The sequence below is a fragment of the Cryptomeria japonica genome, chromosome 3, assembly GCF_030272615.1.
Source record: "Cryptomeria japonica chromosome 3, Sugi_1.0, whole genome shotgun sequence".
Taxonomy (NCBI): Eukaryota; Viridiplantae; Streptophyta; class Pinopsida; order Cupressales; family Cupressaceae; genus Cryptomeria; species Cryptomeria japonica.
In genome coordinates this window covers 237,234,915-237,253,967 of record NC_081407.1, presented here as the reverse complement: position 1 = coordinate 237,253,967, position 19,053 = coordinate 237,234,915, and the positions used below count along the sequence as shown (strand labels likewise).

General features: G+C 34.4%; 1 protein-coding gene across 1 annotated transcript; it reads left to right on the top strand.

The window, feature by feature from the left end:
• Window positions 1-13,570: 13,570 nt before the first annotated feature.
• LOC131074389 (uncharacterized) lies at window positions 13,571-15,362 on the top strand. Its single transcript, XM_058011009.2, has 3 exons — window positions 13,571-13,929; window positions 14,195-14,263; window positions 14,349-15,362. Exons 1-3 carry the CDS (start codon window positions 13,738-13,740, stop codon window positions 14,799-14,801), a joined length of 714 nt encoding a protein of 237 aa, XP_057866992.2. The 5' UTR covers window positions 13,571-13,737; the 3' UTR covers window positions 14,802-15,362.
• Window positions 15,363-19,053: the final 3,691 nt, after the last annotated feature.

Sequence of the window (19,053 nt, the reverse complement as noted above, 5' to 3'; positions counted from 1 at the left end):
TTAAGAATCGGCAACCGAGATCGCACACCGCATCCCAAACATTTCTTGGAATCAAGCCATACAATGTTGTACAAATTTTTTTGTGAAGTGCATCCAACTTTGCAAATATTACAAAGGGCCTTTGAATCTTTGAAACCATTTTATTGTGTTCCTCTTAAGATTCGCAATACTTGTTGTTGCAAGTACCATGTGGAGTTTTCAATGTACCATGTTCACCTTTATGTCATATTCATTCTACGATACATACTAATGAGATGTTGTATGAGTGTGGTACAATGCTATTTCCGAGATCATCAACAGATTTGCAAGATCTATTTTTATGCCCTAGAGATGATGGCTTCTATTTCTATAGGAATGATTGTTTGAATGAGAAGTGCTCAGAATGTGGTGGGTTGTCAAAGTTTGTTTCATGTTTTCATGAGGGCAGTGAACACGAGTTTGGAAAGAATTATGTTGAGAAAAAAAGATATGAGATAGTGAAATATACTTTGAAGAGTGGAGGTGAAGGTTCTAGTGGCGAATTAGTCTCAAGAGAAGTGAGTATTGCTGATTTTATTTTGGATTTTAAGGAAAATATTTTCTACGAGTATGCAAGGCACACCCATAGGTCTCAGTGGTTGGATCAATAGTTCAGGATGTGTAAGAACTCTTTCCCGATTGGCACTATTGTATCGGTGGTTGATTTTGCAAAGAACTATACATTGCAACCACAAAATGAGGTACAATCTCAGTACTACAATTCAATCCAGATTCCTATTTTTGTTCACATTACATATAGACATGCTCCTGATAGTACAGAAGAAGACATGAAGATAATCAGGGAGTATCATTTTTATATGAGTGATGATAGATCACACTACTCCGAGTATGTGCAACATTCTTTCGAGAATTTTTTTGAGTTCTTGCATGAGAACGATATTGCAATTGATCGACATATCATATGGCTAGATAACTGTACGGGTCAATTCAAGAATGCCCATATGTTTTATTGGTTGACTAGAATGCATGTAGAGAGGCGTATACCTTATATTTGGTGTTTTTTTGAGGCAGGGCATGGGAAGGGGGAGCATGATGGAGCAGGTGCATGTTTGAAGAGAGCTCTAGTTAAGGAGGAATTGAGGATTTCAGGTGCAAATTTCTCTGATGCACGTTCTATTGTTGATTGGTGTAGTTCAACATTGTCACATGGAGGTACTCTTGATTCATCAGTGACCAGATTCTTTTGGTTGGTTGAGGAGGGCACATTGGGAGATAGATTGGATTGTCAAACAATTATAGATTCTTCAAAGATGCATTCACTTCTCAGCTCAGATGCAAGTACATGGACCATTTGGACACGAGCGTTGGCTTGTTTTTGTCAGAGTTGTGTTCAGTGTGATTGGGATCAGTGTGAGTCAAGTGAGTGGGTTGATACGTGGGTTCCCCAATATCTAACTCCTTTATCTCAAACAATATCCTTGTCAAGCGATGACATGGAAAGTTCACTTGAGTATGACGGTCTATCAGATCGTGTACAACCAGGACATGTTTTTGCAGTTGTTGCATCACAAGGGAATGAAGAGAGATCAGAATATTGGTTGGCACGATGTGTATAGGGAAAACAAAAGATAACACAACCAATGACATATGATGATGGGTTCACATATCCTATAGGTTCAGTTGTTGTTATGGGAACTTGGTTGCGAACATACATGATTAGAAAGAATGGCATACCTGCATTTGAATACTATGAGAGATACAAAACCATTATAATGTATTCACACCTTATTATATCTACAAATGTCAAGTTGTTGAAGCATCAAACAAAACCGAAGACCAAAGAGCTATGGACAATGACTACTGCTAATGATGAAGCAATACTGGATACTCTTAAGCAAAGAGATGACCCTTCAGGCATACTTGAGTAGTAGGTCTTTAATGGTGCCTTATTTTTTTATCATGCATTTCATTTCAAACAATGATCATTAAACCTTAATGTTCAAGTTTGTTACGTGTATATTAAGGATGTGTTCAAAATGCAGGTCTATTGATGAACGTTTTTTTTTGGCAACACAATTTTTGCATGCACATAGCGGGTACACTCGATATAATTGGAAGGGACGTATTTTTGCAACACAACTTATTATCATGCATTTGAGTCACTTTACAATTTTTGTTATTAGAGAACACTATTTGATAATTTTTGATGATATAATTATCGTAAAACCTTTATGCTCATGCAGGTCTTTTTTGATGATATACAACAGTATCACATTATGTTTTTTGCATCAACATAGTGGGTTCTATTGATATAATTCGAAGGGACGTATTTTTATGGTATATAATCCCACCTTTTCATTTATTATCATGCATTTCAGTTGAAGTGATTATCATAAAGCCTTTATGTTCATCCATGCATTTTATGTGTAGACTAACAATTCTTAAAAATACAGGTTCATGCTAGATCATTCGCCGTTGACAAGACCCTCTCTTGGTGATGGTACATATTCCTTTGTGCATTAATGAGATTAAATTTTGTGCATAAACATTAAGTCAAGTGAATGTATTTCTATTTTGAAATGACCATATCTACCATCGTCTTCAACCATGTAGAGAAATGCTGTGAGAAGGGCTTTAATCAACACGCGTCTTTCTTCAAAGTTATGCTTGTATACTTTGCAGAGAAACTGGTAAGTTTTGTAATTATACAATCTTGTACGTCTTAAAAATGTTTCAAATGATCTATTTATAATTTGAGAAACTAATTTGTATTAAGTGTTATAATTTGTTTCTTGTAGCACATTCATTCCGCATAAAAAGGTTACTTATTTTGGTCTTGATTTATATGCAAGCATTGCTATACGTAAGCTTTTCTCTTAGGACATGAGGATGTCTGATGCAGATGAAGTGGGATGTTGTATTTGTATATGGATGTGAATTGATGTAACTTTGTTATGATGATATACAATGTCCATGAGAAAATTGGTTTAGTTATATTGATGATATACAATGTATCTGTACATGAGTACATTGGTGTAGTATTGATAATGAAAAAAAAATCATGTTTGCATATCCCTTCATGGATGTCACATGCAAGTGTAATGGTAATTATGTGTATACAATACATGGAAATATTGATGATCATTATGTGTCTACAATGTAATTTTATCTATATTTTTCATTGAACAACTTAGGGCCACAGATTCCAAGATAGGATTTTGTAGGGACCCCTCTCATGGCCCCGTAGGTTCAAACAGATCATTCGCAGGTGCCACGGATTTTGAGTTAGGGCTCGTTAAAGTTTGACAATTTTTAGCACTTAGGGCGCTCAAGGGACGACGCTGATAGGGTATGATCCCGAGTGTTTGACCAAGTGGGGGGGAAAAATAGGATCATGCATAGGGTAATAATGCCTAAGTGGACATGTTGGAGCCGGCGGTTCGTCATCATGACGAGCAAAAGAGAAATTGGCCATGTGACAACATTCGATTGAATGAGACTGACGATTTTTTTGCCAACCGAAAATTGCTACCCTAAGAAAACTGTAGGGAAACTTGAAAAACCTAGATAGGCTTTTGTAGGGATCCCTCTCATGGCCTTGTAGGTTCAAATATATTGTTCACAGGTGCCACAGATTTCGAGTTAGGGTCTATCAAATTTTGACATTTTTAGCACTTGGGGCACTCAAGGGAGGACTCTGGTAGGGTATGACCCCGAGCGTTTGAACGAGTGGGGGGGGGGGGAAATAGGAGCATGCATAGGGTAATAATGCCTAACTGGACATGTCGGAGCCTACGGTTTTTCATCATGACGAGCATAACGAGAAATTGGCCACGTGACAACATTCGATTGAATGAGATTGACGATTTTTTCGCCAACCGAAAAATTGCTGCCCTAATAAAACTATAGGAAAAATTGAAAAACTGAGATAGGATTTTGTAGGGACCCCTCTCATGGCCTCTTAGGTTCAAACATATCATTCACAGGTACCACGGATTCTGAGTTAGGGCCCGTCAAATTTTGACAATTTTTAGCACTTAGGGTGCTCAAGGGACGACGCCAGTAGGGTATGACCCTGAGCATTCGGTCGAGTGGGGAGGAAAAATAGGACCATGTATAGGGTAATAATGCCTAACTAGACATTTTGAAGATGATGGTTTTTCATCGTGATGAGTAGAACGAGAAATTGGCCATGCGACAACATTTGATTGAATGAGACTGACAATTTTTTTGCCAATCGAAAAATTGCTGCCCTAATAAAACCATAGGGAAACTTAAAAAAATGAGATAGGATTTTGTAGGGACCCCTCTTGTGGCCCTGTAGGTTCAAACAGATCATTCATAGGTGCCATGGATTCTGAGTTAGGGCCCGTCAAAGTTTGACAATTTTTAGCAGTTAGGATGCTCAACGGACGACGCCGGTAGGGTATGACCTCGAGCGTTCGACTGAGTGGGGGTGAAAAATAGGGCCATGCATAGGGTAATAATGAATTGTATCAAGTATTGTTCATTAAATGAATTGTATTGTATTGTTCATTAAATGAATTGTATTGTTTATTATACAAACAACACTTACGATGAAATGAAATGAATTGTATTGTTCATTAAATAACCATAATTAACCATTGTTAATTATTGGAATGAAGATTAAAGATTTCCATGATAACACCATGCATAGATGAGCAACCATTTATATGATTGAATATCAACTTCTGAATATATAAAAATGTCAAATGATTACAAATGTATGTCCATACACAAATATGGCATAAACGCCAACTCAAACAAAATGTATGTCTAAATACGTGAATGTATGTCCATATACAAAATATACATGCCAACTAGACATGTAAGCATCCCAAAACTATCTATAACATCCTAAGCTATTGATGGATCATCAAAATCGATCATCTTCACCGCACTGCTCGGCTCTAAAGGATCCTGCACAAGAAAAACAAACTACGATTAATATTAGTTATATTATATAATTCACATTCGAAAAGTTAACATAAAAATGAACTATAATTGAACTATTCATGTTTACCTCATCTCCACATTTTCTCTTCGGCTTTGCAGGACTCTTGATGTATGTCTTCGGTAGAGGAGGTATGTTTTCAATATTTTCATACACAACCCACATATGTTCAGAAACATGACATTGATACAAGTTAGCATATAATTGTCACTAATAATAACAAATTATATCTACAAAACACAAAATAAAATAAACACACATGTACTCGAGGCATCTCTTCTTCTTCTTCATTTTTAGGTATACTGGGTGTAGTCATCAAGTATGTGAAGCCAAGAATTCTTTGTACATATACACAACAAGTATATGAAACTATCAATCTATGTCTAGACGTGTATAATCACTATAAGTTATTTAAACTATCCATTCAATCATATTTGCATTCAATTACCTTTCTCTTGTCTCCAACTGCACTACCAAATCCTAAATCACACTGCCCCGCACTCGTGCTGCTTGTGCCCTACAAGAGTAAAATAAGATATACATGCAAGTTACTACATAATCTAATTAATACCAATATAAATGATGAACATGTATGCACAATAAAATACAAACGAATAGGTGCAATAATATATGTACCGTCAAGCTATCAAGGCCAAATGAAATGGCCGACAAGGTGCCCTCCTGAATCTATCTCAACTCCTCCTCGGTCATCAACTGTTAAATAGACCATGTAAATAATAATTAGTACTTAATATTATCTAGATTATAAATATTCATTTAAAATATAGCATGAAATGTGAAAATACAAATCTTACCACGACATCATCAATGTATGATGACAGTGCCTACTCGCCTCTAGCATGTGAGGACTCCCCAAGGTATCCTCCCGTCCATGTCATAACATCTGGTACATCATGCATCTCATGCACCTCATAATCTGCACTATCAGCAGGAGGATCAACAGGCTGTCCAACTAGACCCAAGCATAAATGCCCACACATGACACAACTATGGGGCACACATATGTGTGGAGTCGAGGATGACGTGTCAGTGCCACCAGATGCACTGCTACCATCAAAAGTAGGCTGAGCTATTGACCCAACCTGAGAAACCAAAAGGCTACTCAAAGAGTGAATAGCCGATATGGTCCATGAAGCCGCCTCACAAATGATATCTAGATGCTAAAATGGAGGTGGGGGATCAACAGGAGGAGGGGGGACATATGGGCAGATCTATTTTGGGGCATACCTAAACCCACACCCTGGAAATGTTGGATGTCAAAGTAGTTCACATGTTTGCCTAAAACAAACTCAACATACAATTTTTTTATGAAGTAGAAGGGGACATCAAGATTGTTGTTGGGTGGTTTGTCGAAAACCATCCACCAACGATCCCAAAAGTTTTTCACAATACCATCATTTGTGCACCATTTAATAGAAAGCTTTTTTTTTGGGGGGTCTACGGGTTGACCAATGTGGGGATTCACAAACAATGAGGCAATAGCAGCTTTCGATATCTCGAGATCCTTGATCTCCTTATACGACAAGCCATCCGCATATTATTCCCTCATAGAATCTTGCCACAAAAGGGCGATATTGTGCTCCTCAGTCATGGTTTCCATACTCTTTATGATTGGCGTGACAGGATCAAACATTAGGTTTAGACGAGGGATCCTACGATATACATCTACAATCCCCCTCAATTCATTCAAATTTTGTGCAATCAAATCCTAAATTGAGGGGGGGTTTGGCAAATGAGGGTTTGGTTGTTGCGGTTTTGGTTGATCAATGTTTTCATTGTTATCCCCCATTTTTTACCTAATTGAATGTAAACAATTGAATTTAGTTAACAAATTTAAACAATTTTGTATTTGATTTAAAAAAACCTAGTTTTCATGAAAAAACCATATTTTCAATGAAATAACAAATAAACATTAAAAAAAATACAAAAATTGAATTAAAATGATTGAAAACAATAAAAATCTTACCTTTCAATGTATTTTGTTAGCAATTTTTGGGCAAAAAAACCGGATATCGGATGCAATCGAATATCGGATTTCCACAAAATCGTGCAGCCCGTGGGTTAAACATAACTCATGGGTTGTCACAGTCGAAATATATTGTCTTAGTTAATCGGATATCCGATAAAATCAGATATATCGGATATCCATTTTTATACTTAAATTATTTTAAAATAACATTATATTATATAATATAATAATATATTATATAATACGTATTATATTATATTATAAAAATATAGTTATATATTATATAATATATTATATAATACATATTATATAATATATTATTATATTATATATATTATATACGTATTATATAATATATATGATATAATAATATATTATATAATACGTATTATATAATATATATAATATAATAATATATTATATAATACGTATTATATAATACATATAATATAATAATATATTATATAATACGTATTATATAATATATATATATATATAATATAATAATATATTATATAATACGTATTATATAATATATATAATATAATAATATATTATATAATACATATTATATAATATATTATTATATAATAATATAATATTATATTAATATAATATTATATAATATATTATATAATTATATAATATATTATATAATTATATAATATATTATTATATTATATAATTATATAATATATTATTATATTATTATATTATATAATATATTATTACATTATATATATTATATTATATAATATAATATATAATATAATAATATATAATATAATATATTATTATATAATATAGTATAATATAATCTATTAGATTATATATTATGTATTATATAATATATAATATAATAATATATTATATATTATATAATATGTAATATATAATATTACATTATATATTATATAATACATTTTTTAATTTAAAATTACAAATAAAAATTGAATATCCGATTTTATCCGATATCCGATTTATTTTATCCAATATCCAATTTTCTTAGGTAATTACCATGCCAAGGTGTACCAACACCTAGGCCAAGCAAAAAGTCAACACGGATTTTTGTGTTTTTAGGCGAGTAGAGAAGGCTATTTTTTTCACATCGCCATTTTTTGGCCCCCCATTATCCTGCACTAACCCGACTCCAAGATGTCCACATCCCTAACTATCATTAAAATCACCATCTCCTACAAGTGATCTTGCAAATGTGAAAAAGCCTTCTCCAACCAAAGGATCTAAGGACTCCTCCAAACATATACAACACTAAAGAAGATCATCCATCATCCAATGGTGAATCCATGTCACTGCCAACAACTTCCACTAAATTATGATATCAAGTCACACATGAAATTGTGATAACCATCTAATAAATGAAGGTCATCCAGGTCTAAACACATACAACTAAAAGGTCAATAACATCAAGTGTAGCCATAATCTCCAAGCCAAGAAGATATAAAAACACCAAACATCATTGTCACTACCTGCAACTGAAATATGTAGCTATCCATGACATCATGTTAAAGCATCCTCTACATGATAATCAACAAAGGCCCTCACACAATAAAAGAACTCAAAATGTATACAATGAACTTCTGAAATCCCTAGTAAAACTATGATCCTCAAACAAGAAGATACACCGTCATAAACAATCAAGAATCTAATAAAAATCACCACCAATAAAGTACCTACAAATGCAATCATGTCGTGCCAAAGTCCCTAAGCACAAGGAACATCCATGACACCATGATCACCTCCATTGGAACAAGTATCTAATTCCCAACATGTCACACCTATAAGCCTCACATAGTCAAGAACATAGGTCCTCCATGATGATTATTCCGATAACACCATCTCTCCTCCTAAACATAACAACCAAATTAGCAAACCAAGCCACTAATTTGAATATGAATTAACAAGGAAAGGTCTATGGGCATAGAAAACCCACGTCCAAGCCATTTATGCAACATGTAAGTAAATATTGTCTACAACACTGCACAACTTGTAGACCCAACAATGCAACATAAAAATGCAAACCAAATATTGATAATCATATCAATATGATAGTAATCTAAGATACAAGATTGAGTATATAATGTCACAAGTACCAAATCTTCAAGATTTAACTTGCCATAAACTCATAATGATACCATAGTTAAAAGAGCTTATAAACAACGTACTTAGATTAGAAAATCAACAAATAAATCATATCAAATCAGCTCCAATCCTGATCCACTATGTATTTCTTTGAATTTTCTTTTCATCGACTATTAAAGCCCAAAATCTAACTTTGTTTTCTCAAGTTATGACCTCTCAAAGTGAGAAAGAGAACTGACTTCCAACAAGCATTTCACTATTCAAACAATAAAATCTACAAAAATCAACCACACCAATGTGTAGTGTCACCTTTCCAACAACTATAAGAAATTGAAAAATTGACATCATATGTCCGAGTTATGCTCCATGGAAAAAAATAGCCTATTAGGCTGAAAACACAAGCATAGGTATACATGGATTCCAAAAATCTCTCCAATATACCTTAATTCATAATATTTTATTTTTATTTCTAAATATATTGGGGTTGGCCCAAAGGCTAGACCCAATTACAGAATAAATCCATTTTAAAAATTTTTGGGTAGCACATTTTAAAAAAGATTTTATTTTTGATGGATTTTTTTTTTTTTTAGCAAAACATGGTAGAGATTTTATTTTCATTTAAGTTTAATGGGGGATTGGTGGGGTGGTCCCCCCATCAACTAGCACCCAAAATCGGAGGGCTATAGCCCTATTGGCCTATCAACGTTGGTTGGTACAGGGATGACAACCCTTATCATAGTGTACTCATGGTAGGGGTGTTAGTACCTGCATGTGAGCAGGTATAGTGGGTCTGTGAACCCCCCTTCCCCCCAACGCCTTTCAAAAAATATTATTCTTAAAAAAATTATTTAGTATTTGCAAGAATTTTTTTAAAGCGACAAGGTTTTTATTTTTATTTTTTGTTCTCCTTCACCACAAATTTGACATTCATATGGCCATATGGCAAAAAAATTTATACATTTTTTAACTTCTAAAAAATAGGTCAAATTTAATATCATTTTTCATCTCTCGACCAACCTAAATCCAACCTTCAAGTCAAGCCATATGGAACACTTCCCCTCGATTTGAAACCCTCATATGAATACACAACCAAAAGATCTATTTGACCCAACATTTTTCTAACCCCATATTTGAAAACAACCCATCATAATAGAAAACTTGAAACCCTCATATCTGCAGTAAACAACCTACAAAATCCTCATATCTTTCCATTTCTTTCATTCTATCATGCAAGCCATGGATTGGACTTTAACACAAGATTTGATCAACTTAGGGTTATAACACCACAACCATGGCTTTGATACCAAATGTTGGAAAATATGTAGCCATAAAATCATAATTTCCACGTAACCCAAATAGGAAATCAATGCAAATGAGTGCTCAAAATTAACATGAAAAATAATTGACAACATACCCATTAAAGATGACACAAGATATACCTTGGAAAAATCCTTGTGAAGGAAATTCCTAACCTCCAAAAGCATCCATCATCAATGTATTATCAATAATGTAAAATTACAATACACCCATGAACACTTCTAAATCACAGGCCGTCTACAAGCACTCCATGTGAACAAACATGTAACTACACATCCCATGGCATGCTTAAAACCTCCACAAATGTGAACTTAGCTAACCTGCAGACCCACCAACCTTAAACAATTACCCTTTTGGTTGTTTTTATAGACTCAAGCTCCCACAAAACCACCAAGGGGTATTACATTTAAAACCATGTGACTAAAACCATGGGCTACATAACTAATGCCCCCAAATTTAATATCAGGTATTATGTTTACACTTTATTAGATTGCATTCCCCAATATTAAATAAATTCAATTAATATCCCAATGTTATAATACAACATAAAGTGGCCCCAAGAATGGAATCTCTACGTGATGCATGTCCATCTAGGTTCTTAAGTTTGCAACACATATAATATACAATTATAAAAATGAAATGCAAGGTGTACAACACCTAATTCCCAACAAATTCGATATGCCAAGCCTAACAAACTAATTCAATAAAGTTGATTTGGTATCATCAATCCTTCTATCATGGTCTCATCTCTGCAACTTCCTCCATTTGGCGGAATTGGTTAATTCAACAAGATGAAAAACCATTAAGTATCATTAGTAGATTTAAAGGTAAGTACATTTTAAAAAAGGAAATTTAAGTATTTTGAGACTTGTGGGATCCAATCACCTTCAACTAAAAGTCTTGGAAACAACTTAGATCTCAGTTTAACCTAGAATCCTCTACCAATTAGCCTCTTCTCCTAATCCAACAACTAGTTCCTCCTAAGATTTATTGTCCCCTGTCTTCTCCTTGCCATTCTAACATTTTGAATGATTGGAGATGGCCTAATAAATGCAATATGTGGTTCTTTTTCCTTAAAACTATCTATAAAAACATCCTCCCTACTATCTTTATCTCACCTTGCATAAATGCTAAATGGAGTTGCAAATTTAGTATGTCAAAATGGAATGAGTTGTCTTCAAAATTGAAAATCCAAAGCAGATGCCCAATCTGATCTTTTAGCATTGAAAATTCTTCATGTCAAGATGCCCATTGGAAACTACCTCAAATTCCTTCATCCCTCATTGTCTTGTCCTTATTGTGCTCAAGCAAAATCCATAAAATATACTTTTTGGTTCTTCTCTCATGCCCACAACATTTGGTGTTCTCTTTTATCCTCACACAATCTAACATACAAGTTATCCTCAAGCTTATTTGGAAGTTTCATCATTCTACATTGTATTTACAAGTACCTTTTTGCCCCTCCAAATTGAAGTGTAAGCGATCTACTAGAAACATTCCCTTCAAATGTCAAGATATTAACAAACCTTCAAGATAAATTTTATGCCAATAATGAACCTAAAGGTATTATTTGCCAGCATCAAGAACAACTCCAAGCAATTGAAGGGAAGATTGTTTCTTAGCTATTTTTATAGTATAATGACTAGTTTTACGGGAATGTTTAAGATGGATTATCCAGTGCTAATTGCTAACCAATGTAATGATCATTGAGTTGATTTAATGCTAAATGTGACAGAAGAGCCTATCATGAATGCCAGGTACTCAATATTGATGATTATTGGTGGTTGTGATATCAATTTTTAGATTCATTGCCACTAGAGTAATGAAGTTTTTGTTGTTGATGACTACCTTCTATAAATTACTATTGGTTTTGTTACTACTACAAACCGAGATTGCAAAATTATACAAATGTTTTATATCTTTCCATTTTTGAAACAAGTAAAGTCTATTGTAATGGATTTACCCTCCACTTTTCTCCTTTAATGTGGCTGGTGTAATTCATGATAGCAATATCTTATTTTTGCTAGGACGCAGTTAACCGCCACACAAAATGACATTTCATATGATTTCTAAAATCTACAAAACACAACGGATTTCTGCAAAATTTTCAGTAGCTAAATCTTCATGATCTTCATCCCCATTGTTGTAAAACCACAAAAAAATCGGACAAAAAAGCAATGTGTTTTGTAGATCTGAAAGTTTTTTTGCAGTGCCATTTTGTATGGAGATTAGCCGTTGATTTTTGCTATTAGTGTTAGTTCTGTAATTGTTATTGCTTACAGCTACAATTTGTAGTGTAATATTATTCCTCCCCCCTCCCCCCCCAAAAAAATACATATTCACATCAACAATAATAGTTGGAAAGACCTTTGTCTACTCGGCATCCATATTGTACTATTGATCGTGTTTTTAAATTAATTAATAACTAAAATATAACAAGTGTTTATTTTTCAATTAATTATTAAATTTAATCAATAGTACAATATGGATTCTTAATAATTAAAATATAACAAGTGTTTATTTTTCAATTAATTATTAAATTTAATCAATAGTACAATATGGATTCTGAATAGACGCTGTTGTTGGAGGACACGTCTATTCTGGCTACAAAAAGACAGTACGGATTGACTAACATGAGTGTTGGTCGCGCGTTTTACACCATCGATTTTGCAATTAATGACTGCGATTGACTAACCTATCACTAACATGCTGTACGAAAGATCCGTTTTGAAGCTAGAATAACCGCAGCCGTTGAAGAATATGATTCAACTTTAATCTCACACAACGTATGCAAATTTAAGTTCGGTTTCCCATAAAAGACAGGAAACATCGGCGTTGTCCTCCTCATAAAACGAAAACTAATATTTTATTATAGACGTGCGGGACACGTACCTTTTACTCAATCCCATTCAAAAGAATGGCGCGTCCATTGTTTCAGGCCACCTGGTCAGCCGGTCATGTCCAACGTGCATTTCTTGTATTCTCAGTGGGTTGAGCGCGTAACATGACCGGTCGGCTGCCCGATTGTTTAGACTTTGACCTTCGCAAATTGCCCGACCGTTCCTCTCAAATTCGCGCTACTTTCCTCCCTCCATTCATTTGCCGGTGCAACAATGTCGCTTCTGCAACTTGGTCATGAATCTGGTCATTGCTTTGTATAATAATAAATTAAATAATAATGCGGGTTACTACTCGGACCCTTCAAATGCCAGACGTCATCAAATATACGTGCCAGAGTCCGACACGCCAGTTTGTTCCTACTCACCCCTTATATATACGTCATCATCTCACTTCCAATTTTGTTCATTACGCGCACAGATCTAAAACACCACTATGTACTCCTACCCACCAAACACCCAAAAAAGAAAAAATTGAGATGATCACTTCTGTAACGCTAGCCCACAGCCAAAAGCAGAGCCAAAGTATGAGCGTCTCATTTGGGATCTTCAAGCCTAACGATGGCTGCGACATCGATGATATATTAGTCCATATGACCGCTGTGGCTGCCTCCTTGGAAAAATCCCGCAACATTAACGTCGCAATTTTAAGATGTCTCGACTGTTCATGGGTATGTAGCTCATTTTTTTCTGATTTACCTATATTTAAACTTCATCGACAGCGCGTATCTCCACCCAATCTTAATCAGGCATGTTGTAGTCCCAATTAGAGAAAACTCAAATCGAATTAGAGAAATTAGATGTCCACCATCCATATCAATTGTTATTAAATTTTTTAGATTGCAGTCAAACTAAAACATACACAGTGAAATCCAAAAACTCAAACCCAATTCCTTAGAGATTGTTTTAATTGCCTTTTTTTTTATTTTACTGCAGGCGGCTGTTTTTGCAGTGGTAAAGGAGGGATCACAATCCGCTGACAGATCAGACTTAAATCTGCCTGAGGTAAGTTAGCTGAAAAATATAGTGATAAATTACCCAATCAATGATTATTGAATCTGGGATTGATTTTTTTAATGGGTTGATGCAGGCAGCAGAGTTTATAGAGGGATTAAACTGCGAGGTGAAAATTGTGAACTCGGGTTTCTTCCGCTTGAATTCCCAGCAGACGAGCAAAGGAAAACTCTTTGCGCAGCTTTCGTTGGGCGATGTGGTGAGCCTTCGCAGAATACGGTTTAGCTCCAAGAGACAAGACATGGTTTCTTACTCCTGCGTTGCCATTCTTAAAGCTTATTTTAATCGGCTGAAAGGAGTATATTCATATTCCTTCTATGACTCGCTGGACGGGAAGAGGATTATAGGTTTGGCAGTGTGGGATAGCATTCAGTCTGCGTTGGCGATGCTGAAATATCCAGATAATAACCCTGCGTTGCCGTTCTGGAAGGGGGCTGGGGCGAAACAGCTCAAGTATCATGTATGCCAGGTTGTCTATGCCACTGACACGTGTCCCATAAAAAATTGCAGCCCCGGTTTTAAGATCTAATTTTATTGGAGGGTCGTACACAAGGACTGGCAGTTAAGAGGATATATCCCTGTCCGGGGTGTATCACAGAACTTTCTCGAAGGAAACTATTCCGTAATGCGCACGCAAATTCCATCCAAGACCAAAAAATATGGAATGACAAAATTCTTTATTCTTTATTTTTAACTCAATGTAAATATTGTAATTAAAGATCGAATAACACAATTCTTTATTCTTTTGGAAAGAAAAATAAAAAAAATTCTTTATTCTTTTTTATTTTATTTTAATAGGTAAATGGGGTTCTTTCTATAGTGTATTGGTTTAACTTGTGGTGGTGTTGTTGTGACCATAAAGGTTCAAATTTCTGTTGGGCCATTATCATTATGATCATTTGTGCCTTTGTTGGTCTAACGTACTTGTGTGTTTGAGCCTTAGCATTGTTAGATGGGGATGAGGTCCCTTATTTGTAACCTCACCAGTTCATAGCTCTGGGTCAGAAGCACTTCACGTGTAGTCAAAGGGTGTGTATATCAAAACCACCAATCAAAAGATTACCCAATGCTTAAAAAAATAAAAAAAGTAGGTAAATGTAAATATTAGAATTAGACTTAAATACTATAATTCTTTTTAAAAAATGAGTTTTGTAAATTTATGTACATATATTTGTATTATTTAGTTTAATGATAAAACAATTGATACCAATTTTATATTTTGCTTATCTTAAAAAGTAAATATTTGTCTTACATTTCTTGATCAAAATTATTTTTTAGTATTTGTCCCATTTATTATGTTTATGCAATCATGATGAAGTGTGTTGCTTTTGTATAGTCCCCTTTTGTTAGTCATCTCTATGATTTTTGAATTCAAATTATGCCTACAAAAGACACACATCCCCAATTCGAGTTTATGTTAGTGCCCAAATTTATAAGCTTCTAAATTTGTAAAATTGGTTGAATTTTGTCTTTTTATTTTCACTTGCTCTAATTGCCCACTATTGATAACCAACATGAAAATTCCAAGTGTATTCTACATATGTTGTGGTTGCCTCTAGTCAAAAAATACATCCTTTGAGTTGGGTGCTTTGTGTCCAAAATCCTAAGTGTTTCGAGCTGTCAATGTTTACCTTCCCTATGTTCCTTTTCCCCCATTCCTTTTGATGCCTTAAAACATCAACCTTTTCTCTAAACTCCTTTCTTTACTCAAACCTTTAAAGTTCCCCTTCCTTGGGTACAATTTCTTTAATCTTCTCGAACCTGAAAAACCTTGCGCCTTGCTTTATTTCTTGTCAAAGTCAATATTGAGAATATTACTCTTCATTATTCGCTAAACCTTTCCTCTTATTTTTAGACCCCTTTTAACACCCTAATACCTAATTTTTATTCTATACTATTTCTTACACTCCCCATTTGTTCCTCCTTGCCAAGTCTCTTAACTTGTGGAGGAACCTTGGACTCTAGAATTAAGTTCTGTTAGAAAGAGAAATGGGGTAAATACAATCTAGAGATCTTTAGGCCAAAGATATCTTATGTAATCAATTTAAACCCCAAAGAACATAGCAAGATAAATTAGCATGTGCATAAGTAACTTAAGAGAATAAACCATCCATACATCATCATAAATAAAAAAATAAAAGCAATCATTTATAACACATAAGTATGGAACCAACAACATCTTCCATCATATTATAACTCTAGATCCAAAATGCAAGTCTCAACCTCCACTCGTATATCACAATATATCTCTCTATTATAGTTTGGTATGTTTTAAATATGATTTACAATTAACATATATATATAGTTTCCCATGAAGGGTTATGTCTCCGAATGTTGGTTGATTTATTTCTATATCATAATCATTTGTGGTAGTCAGAAGTTGGCTATGCTTCTAGTCCTTGAGCTACCAACATCATCCTCCCTTTTAAAATGATGTCTTGTTCTTTAGACATGATGCTCGATTTGATCCTCCAGCTTTATAATATGATCCCTCAATATATTTGTTGTAGTGGGCCATTGTAAACAAAATTGGTAGATGACCCCAACATCAAAGATATTGTCAATCAATTTCTCTATCTCTTCCTCCAATTTAGTTTGTATAGTGGCACACTTCTTCGCATATTCAACTATTCTTTTCTTTATGACTTCCTCATGTGTATCTTTCCTAATGTTGTCCTTGGTAGAGGCCAAATCCCCCTATAAGTTCTCCACTAGCTATTTCAATTGTTGTGGTAGGGCTAGGGAAGTGTCTCATGATAGATAAGGGATGGCATTTTGTGATGTTGCTACCACATCATCTAATTGATCCATATTTTGTACATGTTTTCTTAGTAGTTCTTTTCTTTTAGTGCTATGGAGTAGCTCCTCTAATTAAATCTTGTGTAGGGATGATATGCTTGAGAGGTCCACCCGTTGTCCTACCAATGACACTTGAAGAAGCTATGAAAATGGCATTGGTTGTAAGTGTTGTTATTGTGCCAAGAATTTTCTAATGGAATTAATTGTATTAGTTGGTGTGGATGTCTCTTTGGTAGTATCTTTGCCCTTGTATTTAGTCTTGTCCTCCATCTTGTCTTTTGTTGTACCTATGCTCTTATCTTCAATAGTGTCCTTTGCATTATTCTCTATATCACGTTGTGTATTTTCTTCTACTTGATGGTCTATGTTGTCTTATATCATCCTAGTTGGAATGACTTCTAGTCACAATGGCCCTTCTACTTGCTCTTTTTCATCATCCTTCATCATATCCTCATATAGATTCTGCATCACCTCAATTGCCTCCTTCCTAAGCTTAGATTCAATTTTCAAATATATGAATTCATCGTATACTTTTCTTAGGGAAATTTTCACCCTTTCTTTCCCATTGCAAAAATTAAGGTAATCTTTTCAAACATCAAGCTTTTTGTAGCCAATTTTTATCTATTCATCTTTGCATCCATTACCATCATCTTTTAGCAACTTTTGGACATAGCTCCTTGAACCGACTATGGTATATCTTTTTAATTTTTTCATGTATATATTTATGGACATTGTCCAGATAAACAACATTATGGAGAAGATGGGATAATGTTCCCTCTTTATTAGCAACTAAGGCTTTATATGGGTATTTATGGTATTTGGGGCACAAATTCTCATAAACATTGATAACTATGGGAGTGGTCATGGTGTTAGGAAAAATAAATTTATAGAGGATAGATAGTTATGAGGGTTTTGGGCTTAATGAATAAGATTAGAGTGCAAAGTGTGACAAAGGCAAGTGAGTGAGTGAGTGGGGTGTGCGTTGTTAAATAGTTAGATGGGTGGATGGCTAATAAATACTCTTACGAGTTGGTAGGTTATTATAGCCATTATAAAGTCTATGTTTTGAGGTTTCTAGCTATAGCACATAATATACAAGATTTGGTTGTGTTGGGACTTACATTTATGTCACCAACAAGTGGTAGTGTTTGAGGCATGCACCATTAATGTGCCCAACTATCAAATTGTCATCCAAAGATCATCATCCTCCAACCACAAAATGAGTGCGATGTGTATAGTAGGGATTATGAAGTTCATTGATACTATGGAACCAATGCCATATACTAACTAAGATGGAGTGAACTTGCTAGTCCCTTTGTATTAAGTGTGGTATTCCTAGAGTACCACTGACACTTTGACATCTCAGTCTGTTATGTTCTCAAATTGTACATTTTGGTTAATGCTTTACCAATTATCTTGTTCAATGCTCCATTAGCTTGCAGATGACAAGTGGGAGCTCTTTCTTCAGATGTCCTTCTTAGGAAAATTAAGGAAAAAAGCCTAAGAAACATGTTCAAACCAAATCAGGAGCTATTGCTAGATGCTATCAAGGGAGTCCTAGGTAAACATTAATGTCTCTTTGATGTTCTTGGCTGCGTTGATTGATATGGATGAACCTTTTGACATAGTGAAGAGTCTGTGCAAATGACTTGTGTAGAAATCATTTTGGGAGGAGCTGGATGATGTGTTGAAGATGGTTCATGAGGGTCGTGGAAATACAATTTCCCCAATACTTTTATGTTATCAACATTCATTATCATATATTTAATTATTAATTTATAGTTTCTTATTTTTATTACTTTTAGAAAACAAAGAAAAAAAATCATTAAAGAGTCATGACATTGAGAATCCAAAAGTGATTTGGTGCATGGAACTAAGTATACAAATTCAATATAATGTAACATGCCCTTACTAGCTAAAACTTGTTTTTCTATGTGTACATGCTTTGAATCTTTGTAAGAATTGATTGTAGTTTAAACACC

Coding starts and splice junctions, on each gene's coding strand:
- LOC131074389 (XM_058011009.2), top strand. CDS start 13,738: ATGATCACTTCTGTAACGCTAGCCCACAGCCAAAAGCAGAGCCAAAGT. Junction 13,930..14,194: donor GATGTCTCGACTGTTCATGG/GTATGTAGCTCA, acceptor ATTTTACTGCAG/GCGGCTGTTTTTGCAGTGGT. Junction 14,264..14,348: donor CAGACTTAAATCTGCCTGAG/GTAAGTTAGCTG, acceptor GGGTTGATGCAG/GCAGCAGAGTTTATAGAGGG.